Source organism: Aulonocara stuartgranti, assembly GCF_965226115.1.
Source record: "Aulonocara stuartgranti genome assembly, chromosome: 17".
NCBI classification, from domain to species: domain Eukaryota; kingdom Metazoa; phylum Chordata; class Actinopteri; order Cichliformes; family Cichlidae; genus Aulonocara; species Aulonocara stuartgranti.
The window spans coordinates 9,782,518-9,798,678 of NC_138953.1; the positions used below are offsets into that span (position 1 = coordinate 9,782,518).

At 44.1% G+C, this 16,161-nt stretch overlaps 2 protein-coding genes across 13 annotated transcripts in view; both read right to left on the reverse strand.

The window, feature by feature from the left end:
- LOC309692457 (uncharacterized protein) overlaps nucleotides 1-16,161 on the reverse strand; it is a 185,512-nt gene that overhangs the window by 27,586 nt on the left and 141,765 nt on the right. For 7 of the 12 annotated variants that reach the window (XM_082510990.1, XM_082510981.1, XM_082510988.1 and 4 more), the window contains exon 3: nucleotides 11,963-12,056. The exons of the other annotated variants lie outside the window; for them this stretch is intronic. In XM_082510990.1, coding sequence (XP_082367116.1) covers nucleotides 11,963-12,056 — 94 coding nt within the window. The remainder of the gene's footprint in view (nucleotides 1-11,962; nucleotides 12,057-16,161) is intronic. 12 annotated transcript variants of the gene reach the window in all.
- Nucleotides 12,303-15,916, reverse strand: sox2 (SRY-box transcription factor 2). Its single transcript, XM_082509641.1, has one exon. The coding sequence runs from the start codon at nucleotides 14,362-14,364 to the stop codon at nucleotides 13,402-13,404; it is 963 nt and encodes a 320-aa protein (XP_082365767.1). The 5' UTR covers nucleotides 14,365-15,916; the 3' UTR covers nucleotides 12,303-13,401.

Here is a 16,161-nt window from a genome sequence, read left to right on the forward strand (position 1 = left end):
CATTCACACAGTTGCATCAGGAACAACTCAGCTTTCCCGAAGACACTTTGGCACACGGGCTGAAGGAGATTATGAGGAGTCAGGCATCGATCCACCGACCTTGCCATTCGTAGACAACCTGCTCTCCCACCTGAGCCACACTGTTTGTTTTTTTAAAGGAAAGCATCTATGCCAGTTTTTGTTGATGATCCAAAAGTTAGAAATAAGCAAGTTAATTAAAAATAATAATGATAATAATAATGCAGTATGTTAAATTTGCCACAGCTCTAATTTGTGCCCCTGAATGGCTTCTTCTCCATAGCAACCACATCCAAGGCTAATAGATATTGTAGTATTTCAAGCAATCAGGCATACCAAAGTAAATGGAAGAAAGTTGTAATAGTAGCCTTTATATGAATCCATAATACTTTTAACTATTCGAGAGTTTTCCACGCTTCTTTGTTTGAGAGCACTGAAGACTGGACTGGTGAAAACGATGTATGGATTCGCACCTCCTTCTGCTTTTTTACTGTTATTGGATAATTTGCCGTTACTTTGCAATTTCTAATACGCGCATTGATCGGCACGTTTGAACTTTTTCAGGCTACGCTTCTTCACACGCTGTAACCATCTTAGTAGGCAACAATTTATTGCTAATGGCTTCCTTAAAGTCACCTCCCTCCTACTGTTTAAATATCTTATAAGCTCATTAAGAAGCACAGCCAGAGGGTTCCTGCCCATCGAGTCTCAAACAAAAGTCAACTGGACTGTGTCTGATTTAGACAGTAATAGTGAAAGAATGACAGACGGAAGTAAAGCAATGAGGCCTGTCATGATTTTATGTGTGTGCAACTGTAAATGTTTGACGGCATGCGTATGCCTTGAGAAAAGCAATTCAAGAGAGATCAAAATCAATAGTCTGGGTGTTTGTGTCCCCGGGCTTGCTGTCACTCACGCACCCTAATATTAAGGCGATTGATCCATCTTTGCCTTAATCTGTGCTCAACAGCTTCACCTGGCTCATTCCCAGGGCGACACAGTCTACAAAGAGACTCAAAACTCCCAGTAATGGGACAGCCGGCCCTGCTTCTCCATCCCGCTGTCTGGTTTCTTCTCTCTTGTCCTGTCCTCACTTTTTATAGCCATTCATGTCTCTTCTTGTATTCCCCTGATTTATTTTGCATCTTTTTATCCTATCACATTAAATATAGCTGCTACATATTGCCCAGGCTGACCTGTCTTGTCCTTCCTTGTCCTGCCAAGTCCATCCCAGTCTTGTCCCATCCTTTCTTTTGCTGTCTTAAATTCCAGCTATCCTCCTCCCTTCCTGTCATGCCTCTCATGCATACAGTGATTGTGGAATCCTAAAAGTCCTTTTGGTAGGAAACTGAAATTTTGACTGTGAAACAAACACAAACAGTTACTAAACCTCCTTTAAATCACCTTTTTATCACTACATTGCAATGCCACCGTGTCATCATGACTTAATCTGCGCTTGTTTAGAAGTCACTGTAGTGATGATCTCAACATCGAAAATGAACAGCATAATCTTTTAAGTGTGTCCTGAGGGACACAGTGGGGTAGAGGATGATGTTCGCATTAAAGCGGCGGCTGTGAACATAAACCGCAGGCTGTCTGGACTAACAGTCCGAAACGCTCCCTCGGGGCGGCGCTGTACGTTTGAGCTCCGTCAGTCTGTAAATCGGTAAATGATCCCGGCTGTCATTTAATCAATATGAACAGGGAGCAGCTGTCGCACATCATCGACTCCCCTGGGGGCCGTTGTTGAGACGCAGCACTAAAAGAGAACGCGTGTGAATGCAGTGTGTGTGTGTGTGTCGGATCCATTTTTCACAGGTATTTATTGTGACAAGCAGTGTAGCTGCAGAGCATCCTCTGGCTTCTCAGGGTTGTATGGTCAGTGCAAAGAGGGTACTGGCTGTTGATGAATTTTGCCCTGAAGGAACAAATTTAGTGATTTGTTGATGGAAATCGACTGCCAGCCCTTTTGAAAATTAATTGTTAGTTCATCTTCTCATGTTTTATTTTATTTCCCTATAAAGACAATATCTGGAGTCATTACTGGATTCAAAATATTGTAACTGTCTTGTGGTTTCAGTGTTGCCGTTCATTTTTTTAATCTGTTTTTTTACTTCACATTTTAAAGACTGAACAAGTTTACAGTGTAACCATGAGGTCTCTTTGACTTGTAGTGATTTTTTTGTGCCACGAGTTTAACAGAAACATGATTTCAACCACTTTCTCCTTGCAGGGACTCTGAGAGACGACAAAGCCGGTAACAGGAAAGATTTCTGGATGATTTATTTATTTATTTTTTGGTGGGGGGGGGTCCCCCTCTTTCTCTCTCCTTTCCTTTCGCCGCCTCTCCTTTTCTTTTTCCTCCTTTCCTTTTCTCTCCTCTTGCCTCCTCTCCTCTTCTAACGTGAGACAGTGAAATCTCATCCAGCCACTCTGCCTGCCCTTACAGCCAGCAGGGAGGGACATGTCATTTCATTTGTGTGCATGTGTGTGTGCGTGTGTGTCCCTTTACTGTGCAACACACAATGACGAGAGCACAGGGAGGAGGCAGGTTGTGTGTGTGTGTGTGTGTGTGTGTTGGGGGGGGGGGGGGGTGACAGGGCTCTGATCTCTCAGATAGGGAGATAGCCACCTGATTCAAATGGCTCGCTTGTTCCCGGCAGTCACTTGATCGGCGTGTGAACTGACTCCTCGCTTATTTACAATCAAATGCTGCAGCACTGACCTGCCCAACCCAACCTATTGCAGACATCTCTCTCTCCCTCTCTCTCTCTCTCTCTTTCTCTCTCTCACTTTCTGCCCTATATTTGCCATGTCCCTCTCCCTCCCTCCCTCACGCACGCACGCACACCCACCCACACACATACAGGTGTACTCATAAACCTGTGATGGAAACTTCCAGCAATGAGCTGCACTGTAATGATCATGCAATCTTTTGAAATATGAGCTCGAGTAAAGGGGGTGGGTTGCAATTATTTTTTCATATTAATACATTTATCACATTTGTAAGATCACATATTAGTGATTAAGCCACTCAATCAAATAGTTAATGCTTCAGTGTACAAGAAGATTTTTTGTTTTGATGTATTTTTTTTCTGGAAAATATACGCCGGCACTATCAGTGAAGCAAATCATAATAAATGAACAACTGTAGTAAAAAAAATGTCAGTATTGTAGCCTAACAGCGCACAATGAACACTTTAAAGCTCAAATATATCTGGGTGCAGAGTTACATTAAGGGACACACTTTCTTCAGCTACAGAACTATGGTTCCCTAGAGAGAAATGCTTTTCCCGATTGGATAAAAAGAAGATGAAGAGCATATAGTATGTTACACTAAAGCCTGGTTTCTAAGTCTGTATCTTTATGGATGAAATGAGAAACTAGGATGAATTGAGGTAAATATAATCAAAGACAAGGTGACATCTTTTTTCTTAACAACAGATTTTCAGAAATAATTAACGTTTTCATATCATCATTTATGAGTAGAGCTGATTTCTATATTTTTATAATCATTACAGTAATCTTAGTTTCTTCCTGTTTCGTGTGTGTGCTGTGCTACAAGAAGCAGCAAGACTCTAATCTAATCCAGTCCAATCTGAGCTAATCTGCACCCACTTGTGAGATAAAACAGAAGATTTTGCTGCATATCCACTACAGATCTGCAGACGGGATTTCAGACCTCGCTGAGTGACTTTTAAAGGTAGAAGAATGAAAACAGCGAATTAAAACACCATCTGAAACATTTAACGTGTAGAAAATAATAACCCTGCCCACCATTACAACCCCCAGTCTCAAATTCTTGTGAGTCTGGGAGAAACAACTTCAGTCTACTGCATCTGCTTGCCCATCCGTCCATCCGTCCGTCTGTCTGTAACTGTCCTGTCTGATTATCTCTCCCAGTTGGCCCCGAGGGGACACCCACACTGAAAGAGGCCACTCTTCCATTCAACAACAGCTTCTGTCAGAGACACGAAGAGAGGGAGACCTCAGAGTCACCAGCTCCAGAATAGCCTGATAGTGACTGATGCAATCAATCGAAATCTACACTACAGTCCGCACCATCGTCCAGCGAGCCAGATTTTACGCATAATAAAAGGAAATTGCTCTCGCTCGGAGCTGAGTAAATGCAGAAATTTTAAAGAGGGAAGGCTCCATGCCACGCCGTGTTCGCCTTCCTTTAAGACTCTATGTTTTCAATTCTTGAAAAAAAGGGGGAGAAAACACTAGTAGGATTTTGTTTTGGGCCAAATAAAGAGTCATAAATTCCCTGAACTCTGAACTGTCTGACAAATTTCAGTCAGTTTAAACCAGCACATTTGTAGCTTCTCTAGTTCCTTGCTTCAATGCAAAATGTTTAAACTCGCTAAGGATGCAGAATACAATGTAAGTAAACAAAGAGAAGGTCAGATAAATAATTCAATACTGGAAGAGTTATGGCATTTCTACGTGACAGAAAGTGATCTGCGTGTCGACACGAGTTATCAAAACAGTATCGCCGCAAATCAAAATGTGCCTGCTGCTGCTGAGGCCCAAACCATAAAACCATTTGGCAAATGACACATGGAGGATGTTTTCAGCCTTTATCTGATAGTTAGAGACCAGAGAAAATAAGGGGAAAGTGAGGGAAGACAGAAGCGGGCCCTATGTGTATGTATACACTGCGCTTGTAGCAGAGGAAAGTGTCGTGCTGATATCTCAGCAGGCTTTCAGGAACTGCACCATCTCTGTGACATGTTGTAATACAAGTCTAACCTTATAAACCCCACATGAACACATTTTCTTCCAAGTGTTCCTTAAAAACGAAACCCAGTGTTGACTGATGACATGTGCCACAATCTCCACAACAATGACAGCAGAATCCCTCTGAAATTACACTGGTTTAATTAAATATTAGTAGCACTGGGTGGTAAAAGTTGTATACTTTGTTTAAAGTGTATAACAATGTTGTTAAAACTGTAGATACACTACTAAAAGGTGGCCCAGTTTAGAAACATCCATTCAAACACTATAAACAGACATGATCAAGCCTGTTTCACTTGTTTGGGTTTGGAAAAAGTGATCAGAGTTATCGTGGTTTTTCTGTCTGTACTGTTTGGATATTGTCCAGGTTTGATGTATGATTGTTCTTGGGTTTGAAAAGACTGAAGCCTGCTTTAACATTTATCATTTACGAACTTTGTATAATCCATAAATAAGCAAAAAAGAAATAGGTAAAAATCTCAGTTTGAGAAAAACAAAAAGGCTAGAGTTTTTTCTTTTTTTAAGAGTGTGCGTCTTTGCTTTTATTTTGAAAAGCAATCAGATGAGCTAACTGCGTTGGACCAGTCTGCAAAATATCAGACTGTTTTAAATATATTTTATCTGTTCTAGAACGGTCTTCATAATGGGTGTATGCTCTTTAGTATCATTTGGCCGGACTTTCTGCTGTACTAAAACACTAAAACCACACCTTTTCACCCATTTAGCCCCACTTTTTTTCTCAGCATGCATTTCTAGATGTGTCATATTCTAAAATAGGACAGCACCCGCCGCCCCCTCCCGATTTAATGTGCGAGTGTAGTTGTTGGTCAACAGTTGGGTCGGGGGGCCAGGCAGAGGGAGGGGGGCCCGGGAACAATGGACTGTGCTGTTGTGCTGGACTCGGTGGAGAGAGAGGGAGAGAGTCGGGCTGATGACAGAGTGAAAGAGGTTAGTGTCTATGCTGGGAAATGAGACCAGAGGAGGGAGGGTGGTGGTGGTGGGGGTTCCTGTGTCTGTTGGCTTGTTAATGATGATTCAGTCCCATCAGCTCAACAGCCTTCTCTATCAAAGAGTCTCCGAATGCCTGCAAACCACCTCCAGCTATGGTGCCCCGACAGAAACAGGCTCCTGACAGTAAACCTGTCAGCTACACTCATTCTAACATGAAACAATATGTCGCTGTCACACTCATCTTTGGCTTCATGCGCGGAAATCTGGTGCAAAAATTCAAATCAATCAAAATTTGTCTGCCACGTGTTTCCTGTGCAATCGGTATTTTATTGTTTGACTTTTAACAGTTTGGAAAATAAAGAGTGCCGGGAAAAAAAGAAAAAAGAAATAAATGCTTAAAAAACATCGGTTTTCTCCATGTGGAACATGAATAAAGGGCTTGAGAGCTTCGGTGATGCTCTCGGCTGTGTAGACTAACGAACACTAAATGTATCCAAAGACTGACTCTGGGAGCAAAGAAATCGAGACCTCGGTTTCAAATTCGCCCTAATTCGAAAAGTGACGCTGTCGAAAATCAAAAGTACGACACCTCAGCCAAGTGGATCGAAACTTTCACCGGTGGGGGGTGGTGGCGGTCGATGGGTGGGTGTGGTGGGTTATAATGAAAGAAAAAGCCAGTCACTGCAGCACAGATCGGCCCTTTCTGTGTCTCAGCAGAACACCCCACCCGTCCACTTTCCCTCTCCTTTTCCCCTCCCCCTCCCCCCCCCCCCCCCCCCCCCGGGTCTCCTTGAGTTGCCTGAGCCGGCCTTGGGGTGGCAGTCAGCCTAGAAACCCGCTCATGTTGTTCCAGACAAACGACATGCTGTGGGAGTCGGGAAATTGTCGCTCTGTTTTATAAAGTCTACAGAAGAAAAATGCATATTATTATTATTATTATTATTATTATTATTATTATTATTATTATTATTATTATTATTATTTATTTATTTATTTTATTTTATTTTTTTAATTGAGATTATTGACTGAGTTTATACCTTTCTGCCTTTGAATCACTTCCGATGTCCACTCTTTATTTATAATCGGACATCGGGTGGACTTTCCCGACAAACTAGTATATGTAGAGGATGCTTTAGTGCACGCTCACCGCCCTCACCGGTCTCCTAATTTCCGGACAAGAAAGGACCGATTTTCACTTGTAACTGCAGGAACGGACCTCACACCGGTCACCTGTTGCTCTAAAGAGACGAAAAAGCATAAATATGCGCGACACTGGTTTGATTAAGACACCTTTGCGCACCGCCAGCGTCACTAGCAGTGCGTAATCTCTGGCTTTCCTCTAATCGCTTTGATTTTTTTTCCTTTCTTTTCTTTTTTTTTTTAGCGATCATATAGCTCTTGAGTGAAACTCCTGAATTGGAGCTGCATTGTCCTCTCCCCAACAGCAGCCAGCAGGCTCAGCAGCCAGCACAGCCAGCCAAGCGTTTGACGTTATTAAATAATAAAGAGATGCTGATCTGGTAGCATTGTTGTGAAGGGAAAAGGCCAATTAGCATGCCGTTATACTGTCATTATGGCTGTATTAACTCGAATTAGTTATAAGACAATGTGCTTTTTGATACTTGCATTTTGTATGTGTGTGTGTGTTTTTTTATTTCTAGATTTTTTAATGAGTGTATGACAGAAATGAAGACTGAAAGTACAGCTACATTAAACCGGCATGCAAGGAAACAAAGATTAAAATAATTAAAGTTATCCTTAATTATTAAATTCGATTCGATATATATATATAAATATATGGAGTTTAGAATTCATTCCAAATATATTGTAAGTGGCCCGTGAACAGTAAAGATTTCTTTCCTCTAATGAGCCCTCTAATTTATCGACTCTACTCGTTTTTGTGGCAAAGCTCGGGTCCGTTTTAGCGCATGGCAAGAGAGGTTTCCTACCAGGCTACAGCAACCTGCGCCAGGCCTTACGTTGTTTTAGCCAGAGGGGAAAAAAATATTCACATCCCTCTGTATCCATCCCTCTCCCAGCCTTCTTTATCCTGGCTTCAGTTTTTATACAAGAAGCAAAATGAGGCGTATATGATCAGTTCCATGATCAGCTTTAATCAAGAAAATTTAATCGATCTGCAGCCCTTACATTATGTTCCACTGAGGTTCAGGAAGCCCGGGAGGCCTTTAAGCGAGGCCTGCAGCGCTAATTTCTAAAAGGCCTTAAAAAAGTAACAAAGTAAGTAGAGTGCAGGAGTAGGCTACATCACGTTTATGCAACCGCGTGGGTGTGAAACACGAGTTTTACAAGTGTCATTCGGGAACACGGAATGCAGATTTCGTAATGACATGCAGTTAGTGATGGATATTTAAAAAAGAGTTTAGGCACAATGGAAAGTAAAGCAAAAAAAACCCCCAAAACAACAACAACAATCAAGCAACTTTAATGTTACTGCAAACGGGAGTGAATTCCAAAGTTTTGTACGTGCGCGTTCACGGCCGATGGAGGACACGAAAAGAACAAAACGCGGACACCTGAGGCACCGCACGGTGAAACAGAGACACTGGTGTTTTGGTTGTGGGGATTTTTTCTTTGCTTTTTACTAAAGAGTCGTGATCCCCCTTCAAACTGTGCATGTCCTTAATGATGGCGCTCTATAAAGCTGTCAGCATCAATGAGCGGAGATGATAAACGGGAGCTGGAGCTACGAGTGACGGGGTGGGGGAGGAGGGGGAGAAGTGGTGGGAGAGGGAGTGAGGGGTGGTGGGTGGGGGCTGTCGCAGAGGCCTCGAGCCTCTGAGAATGCAGGCCGAGAGCAGCGCGAGGCTGATGGCATGCTGGTCTGTGTCAGTGTGTGGTCCTATTCACTGCAGTAGCGGGAGAGAGAGGGAGAGAGAGAGAGAGAGAGAACCCCTGCACCTGCGCTAGATCAGCAGGCTACTGGCTGCCATTCAGTCCCTCTGCGCTCCACACACACACACACACACACGGGCAGCTGAAACACACGACAGCTCTCTGCTCTGACAGTTTTGCTATTCAACTCTTCTCTGCGCTGTGATGCAGGCAGAGATGTCAGGCAGCCTTAAAAAACAAAAAGACTTGAGGGATGCAGAATAACGACGCGACACGAGAGGACGGATCTAAACAGGGCGTTTGGGATTATTTATAGAAGCGGTCCAATTTTTTTCACGTACCCCGCACCCGGCCCGAGAACAAGGGGATGGCTGGGTTCCCCCTTATTTAGGGAACCGTGATCGTGCTCTGACCGACATTTAAACATGGCGTCAGTTACACAGACAGAATGATAAAAACACACACAGATCCATGGCTGTTTGTTTTGTCTCATCACGGCTCGTTTATTACTAAACATGTTTCCCATTTAGTCTTGTGTCTGCCTTTTGTTAAAATAATAAAAATAACAATAAAAATAATAATAATTGTTATTAGCTATATAATAATAATAACGGCTTGGTTTCAAAGCCAGCGCGTGTACACTTGGTAGAGTTTTTATGTTGTAAAAAACCTGCAAGAAAAAAAAAATCATACAGCGATTTTATGAAAACGGAGATAGACGCTTCATGTGCGGGTGACGTCAGCGCCCCCCCCCCCCCCCCCCTTATTATTTGCGTGGTGGGTGAAAAGGGAAAGTGGCTCTCGTGGGATTACAGGCCACTAAGCTCGTTGTGTTTGCGTGTGTGTGCACGCGCGTTTGGTAGGTGGGTCATTTGACCTAATTAAATAATAAATAATAATATAATCTGAACAACAAACACGGGATTTGGATTTTGTCCAGGATAAATGACAGGTCTGACTCGATCCACCGTTTCTTCATTTATTTACATTGAAATTCCAGCAGGCCTCGCTGAGCCAGTTTAATCTGAGCTCACTTCACAGCGTTTACACAAAATGCTCGGCTCCACTTTGATGTCCTGTTAGAAGCTGCGCTGCTTTTTATTTTTTACAGTCATTAATTTATATATTTTTAATTGCATTTAATAGAAACACCTTTGTAACGGAACACGCACGTCAATATGGGCACAGACGCACACCAGGTTATCACAGATAACATCTGAGAGCTTATTGCTTTTCTTTTCTTTCTTTTTTTTTTTAACCCGAGGCGTAAAAAAAACAGGAGGCGCGCGCTTACCACCTGTTGCAGGCCAAATATCCTCGAGCTGGGGCAGCCAGACTCTGCACGCGAGGAACAGAAGGATGGGTGGGTGGATGGATGGATGGATGGATGGATGGATGGATGGATGGATGAACGGTCGGATGGGGGAGTAATGGGTGAACGAAAGGATGAAGGGGAACACCTCAACCGGGCCTCCCAGCTTCAACCTACACGGGCCAAACAAAACACACCTGACTGCGTAAAGTGCAGCAAACATACATCTGAACACTGAGACGCGTTCAAAGCGTCCCCGTGGACTAATAACACCACATGTGGGGTGTAACGTTTTAGGCAGGCCACTTAATTCCCGCTATCAGCTGTGCTGTTTGAACAGGAACGCCGGGCTCGGAGCTCAGAGCCTCTCAGACCAGCTCAGATTTTGGAAAGCACGCGGGGTTAAATGCGGGGCTAATATTTTTCTACCGAGATAGCGCGATATCAGTGTTTTCCGAGTGAACATTCACAGTGTCCTAGTTTGTGACTGCCTCGCTCACACAGCGAGCAAACCATTTACAGAAGGGTTACAAACAAAAAAAAGTGGCTGGGTATGGGGCAGTAATAGAAAATAGGAGCATTAATATAATAATATAATAAAAGCTGCCCACGGCCTCAAGTCAAGCATCCTGTGTCCACATGGAAGTCTTTACCAGTCAGCCACAGGTCTTATGACACGCCACGGAAAATATAAGTTGCCCATCGAGCATGTTTGGTGTTCTTTGCCTTTTAAAGGTTTTTCCCCTCCATCACATCAAAGGTGCCACGCTCAGCCGGGAAAAAAAATGATCATTTTGCGGGGCCCCGTGGGCCTGCAGGGGCCCACGGCGCTCCTGGAAACATAACAGGAGATCTTTACGCGTCTGCTTTTTTTTCTTTCTTTTTTTAAGCAGGAATAAATTAATTAATAAAACAAATTGTTTATCACCAGCGCTCTCGGCTATTACAACCGATTCAACTGTTTACATCAATAATTAATGGGACTCCCAACGATCCCCTGACCTGCGAAAGGTCCGATTAGGAGGAAGCGAGAGAGGGAGGGAGATGGAGAACTGGACGGATGAATACCGAGGGGCCTCTTCATCTGCCGCTCCCCCGGGACACAGCCTGCAAGACACAACGGCCCAATGCGCGCGCGCGCACACACACACTCTCCCCCCACAGATTTAAAACCGTTTGTTAAATTCAGGGCGAGCTGTTAGCTCATCATAAGGATCATTATTATTATTATTATTATGATTATGATTGGGAGGAATCCGCCTGGTTGGCAGAAAGGTGCATGGGTGGATTATTTTGGAGTCTGTTCTGTATGCGTTTGTTTTTTTGTTTTTTGTTTATTAAGGCAGAGGGTGGATGAGGGTGGATAAGGGTGGATGGTGGTGGTGGTGGTGGTGTGCAGCAAGTCACCGGAGAGCTTGAACCATGAGAAGCGGGGTTAACGGGAAACAGCAGGGCCCGTTTGATTAAACATTAAAATTAAAATGACCACACTCGAGTATCGGCGTGGAGCTATTACACGGCCGAGGAAAAAGCATCCCGGCCAGGCTCCCTTCAAGAGGGCTCCACCTTCAATTTCCACCTAATTGGTCTATTTCAGCCTGATAAGCCAGCTCCGTGTTTTGAAAGGAGTGAGAGAAACACAGAGAAAGCTTCCAAAACTGATATTATTGTTGCTGTTATTATTATTATCATTAGTATTATCATTATTATTGGATAAACTCAATGAACGAGAGGAAATAAAGCCTGAACTCAAAGGTTTAAGCTGCTGAAAATACTCCTTAACAAACACAAAAAACACTGCAACACGGTGTCAGCAGACAATAAAAACCCACGGATGACACACATTCTCTTCTCTAATCTAAAATAACCTGGAATCAGATCTGCGCCTGGCATTAGCGCTCCTGCATGATCAGTCATCTATCAGCCTTACAAAAGAAGGCCCAGTAATCCAAGAAGAACAAAAGAAAGAAAGGGAAAAAATGTAGTTTGTATATTACATTTTTAAAAAGAGAAAGAAAAAACATCAAACCGTAAACCGGCTCTTAATAGTAATAATTATAAAAGAGGAGAAATGACAGTCTATACCTGGGGATGATGGGTATTTTGGTGGAAAAATCTTCCCCCCACTTTTTAGGAAACAGGCAACAAACTTTGGGCTTGATGTGGCCATCCGCAGGAACTAGAAAATAGAAACGTGGTTAACCACGACGCACAGTTATTTGTGGACTTTAAAGGAGGCATGTCGCCCCAAAGCTGTACTCTGTAAGCACTTAGTAGAATACTAAGAATACTAGAATTTACAGTACACATTTAAAAGAAGACGAAGAAGACAGATGACAACTTAACATGTGATGACTGCCTGGCACACAACAACTACAACAAGATAAAGAAAACCCAGTGATGAATCAAATCAAAACTCAAACAATTTCAAGTATCCAAATTTCCAAAATTTATTCATTTCAAACTGCATATTGAAAAAAAAATATATACTCAGCTGAAATTGTAACTGTTATAAGGATGGTATTAGTTCCAGTATATATACATGGAGTGGTTGGCTGTTCTGCGTACAGGCCACAATTCTTAAAATACAACTACGGGAATGAAAAAAAAAACCCAAAACAATTTTTCTTCTTTTTGAAATAAAAACTTAAAATATCACAGGAAATATACAGAAATTGTACAAATCAATTAGAAAATAAAAAATAAAAAGTACAAGCGTCATATACCTCTAACAGATGAAAAGTGGGAGACGGAAATATAAATTAAGAACCTATATTTTAAGCTGCATTGAGAGGAAAAACAAAAAAGGCGTCGTTTTTTTAATATATATATATTTTTTCCAAGAAATAAAATGTTTAGTAATGCTGCCTTTAAAAATGAAAACAACAACAACAACAAAAAGAGCAGTTTTACCTGCTTCGTTTCATGTCCCCTTTTTCTTTCCAGTGTTGTGAAGTGTTAAATGAGCTCCCATAAGAATTTCAGCTCTGCTATCTTTCACTTTTTTTGTTTTTTTTATATTTTTACCTGCAGAACTGGCGTTGCTTTATATAAAACAGGAAAAATGAAACAAATCGAAGAAAAAAAAGAGAAATAGAAAAAGAAATATGCAACCTTTTGCAGTTTAACAAACAAATTTCGTCTGATTGTAATGTTTCTTTGATAAATACTGTACAAAAGGGTGATTGCAATAATAAAACATTTTTTGATTGCGACTCCCACTTTCTAAAGTCTTCCAAACTTCATCCGTCAGTGAAAGGGGGTGGGGATGGTGGCTGTGGCGGTGGTGGGGGATCTCCTACCGTTCCTCTAGAGCTTCCTTAGAATAAAATGTGAGACAAAAAAAAAGACAAAATAAAAAAGAGTCGTGTGTCCCTTTTTTCTTTTTCTTGGAGACTTCTATACAACTTTTCCCACCCCGAAATTTTTCTGTACAAAAATAGTCCAACGTTAAGTAGTCCACAGTTTCTCTTATAAAAGTTCTTTCTCTTTCTCTCTCCTTTTCTTTCTTGCTTTCATGTCTCTTACATGTGTGTTAACGGCAGCGTGCCGTTGATCGTCGTCCCGGGCACGGCGCTCTGGTAGTGCCCGGACATGTGTAGCCTGGTCTGGGCGGTCGGTTCGCTGACCTCCGCCCCGGGCAGGTACATGCTGATCATGTCTCTCAGATCCCCGCTTTGGCAGCCCGGGGCGGCCCTGTGGGATGACGAGGTGACAACGGGCGGGCTGGAGCTGCTGGACTCGGACTTCACCACCGAGGATGGCCCCATGGAGCCCAGGGCGGTCATCCCTGGCGTGGTTTGCTGGGAATAGGACATGGAGTATGTCGGGGAGCCGTTCATATAGCTCTGGGAGCTGGTCATGGAGTTGTACTGCAGGGCGCTCATATCGTAGCGGTGCATGGACTGCATCTGGCTCGGGTTGTGCGCGTTCAGCCCCGGGTGCTGGTAACCCAGCTGGTCCTGCATCATGCCGTAGCCCCCGTTGGTCCAGCCGTTCATGTGCGCGGCGTAGCTGTCCATGCGCTGGTTCACTCCGCCGCCCAGCCCGGCCCCGACCCCGACCCCGGTCCCCATCCCGTTGCCTCCCGGAGCCAGCAGCCCACCGGGCAAGGTGTACTTGTCCTTCTTCATGAGGGTCTTGGTTTTCCGCCGGGGCCGGTATTTGTAATCCGGGTGCTCCTTCATGTGCAGGGCCCGCAGTCTCTTGGCTTCGTCGATGAAAGGTCTTTTCTCGCTCTCCGACAGGAGTTTCCACTCTGCGCCCAGCCTCTTACTTATCTCCGAGTTGTGCATTTTGGGGTTTTCTTGCGCCATCTTCCTCCTCTGTCCCCGGGACCACACCATGAAGGCGTTCATGGGTCTCTTGACCCGCTCGGGGCTGTTTTTCTGGTTGTTGCCGGTGCCGGACGTGTTGGTGTTGCCCGTGCCCCCCGTGTTGGTCTGGGGAGCTGGGGGCTTCAGTTCAGTCTCCATCATGTTATACATCGGGAACAGATTTTTAATTTCAAAAAAGTTGAATCCCAGAAAAAAAAATGTTAAAAAACAAAGAAGCCAAGAGAAAAACTCCAGCAGCCAAAGGAGCGGACAGTGAGGAGCGAGCAGGGCTGCAGCGAAAAGTTACCTGCCGGGATTTCTCTATGCAACTTTTCTCTGGACAAAAACAACAAGCATCAAGCCGCTTCTCTCCACACACACACACGCATATACACACACACGCACACACACACAGAGACACGCACACACAGGCTCACGCACACACACAGACACTCGCTCTGTTTTCCTCTCTCTCTCCCTCTCAGCGCGCAGAGAGAGAGCCTTCTTCCAAAACAGCTCCCCGCTAATGTTGTGTCCACAAAACTTCTCCCGTCGCTTCTCCGAAAACGAGCGTCAACAAACCCGCACTTTTTCGCCTCTGTCCGCCCGAGCCGAGCCGTGACAACTCCGGATAGTTTGTGAAACAAGTTAATAGACAACCATTCATGCGACCGGGGGCTGTCAGCGTATAAATGGGTTCGACTCGGCCAATCAGAGCCGGCCTTTTTCCCAGCGACACGCCAATGGGAGACCTTAATTAGCATAAAGGGGCGGAGTCTGCCTGCCCCAGACACACACAGAGAGAGCCACACACACATACACAGGGTGCCCATATGGCCAATACCAAGTACATATTTACTATTTCCAGGCTGATGGGGATTTTTCTGTGGGAACATGTTAATGGGAGCACTTGATGATTATTTCCACACTTCATACTGAGAGAGCGCGTGATGCAGAAGCGAGAAAGTGGCTGCTTGCAAACTTTTAGCCCCACACAGAAAGTTAAAGTTGGATAAAAAACTAAACAGAATAAATGACAGTATAAACGTTCAGGAAATGATTTTTAGAGCCTTTAGACTTTACTTCTAACAACAAATCCACAGCTGGGAGTCAAACGCACATGCGCAACTATCAAACATGTTCAGCATCATTCGACCCTAAAGGTGGAGACAGCGTCCGACACAAGCCACAGCCTGCGGGAGCTAACCCTCGTCCCCAAAATCGAAAAGTCACTCATTCCCCTCCGCTTACAACAATCGCTCACCAACACCACCACCCACATCCATCAGAACAAAAGCACAACAACACTTAAATAAACTTTGTTAGTTAACTCAAAGCATCGAATGACTGTGTGTCTGAGTGTGTGTGTGCGTTTGTGAGTGTGTGTGCGTATGAAGGAGGGAGGGCCGGGGGGTTATGAGCTGGTTTTTAGCGTTGAAAAGAGGAAAGGTAATCCAAGATGTTTCCCCCCCTTTTTGTCCCTTTTAGTGAAGTTGAATGCCAACACACAGAAGGCAGACGGGCTCATCTCAGCACAAATAAGCGCTTTTTTGTTTGGGATGTTGTCGCTACATCTGTCCGGACAAAGACCCTACTCCACGTCACTTCCACTGCGAGTGCTGCTGTTGTTGTTAGGGCTTTGTAGTGTGTGTAAGAGAGAGCGAGAGAGAGAGAGGGCGAAGTAAGGCCTTACCGGGGGACGCGAGGAGGGGGAGAAATAAAGGTGAGGAATATTTTAAGATAAAGTGTGTTTGCACAAAAGGCGCAGCTCATTCAGTGAGCCCGAACGAGCGTGTCAGCCAAATAAAGTGTGTGTGAGTGTGTGAGAGACAGAGGGGGGGGCGGGGGGGGGGGGTAGAGAGAGAGAGAGAGAGAGAGAGAGAGAGAGAGAGAGAGGAAAGAGCGGCCTCCACCTGCTTCACCTCAGGCCGAAGCAGGCCGAGATTACCGTGTAGGGAAACACATGCC

Bases quoted from the DNA above. Each gene is read 5' to 3' on its own strand.
- sox2 (XM_082509641.1), bottom strand. From the start codon at position 14,364: ATGTATAACATGATGGAGACTGAACTGAAGCCCCCAGCTCCCCAGACC.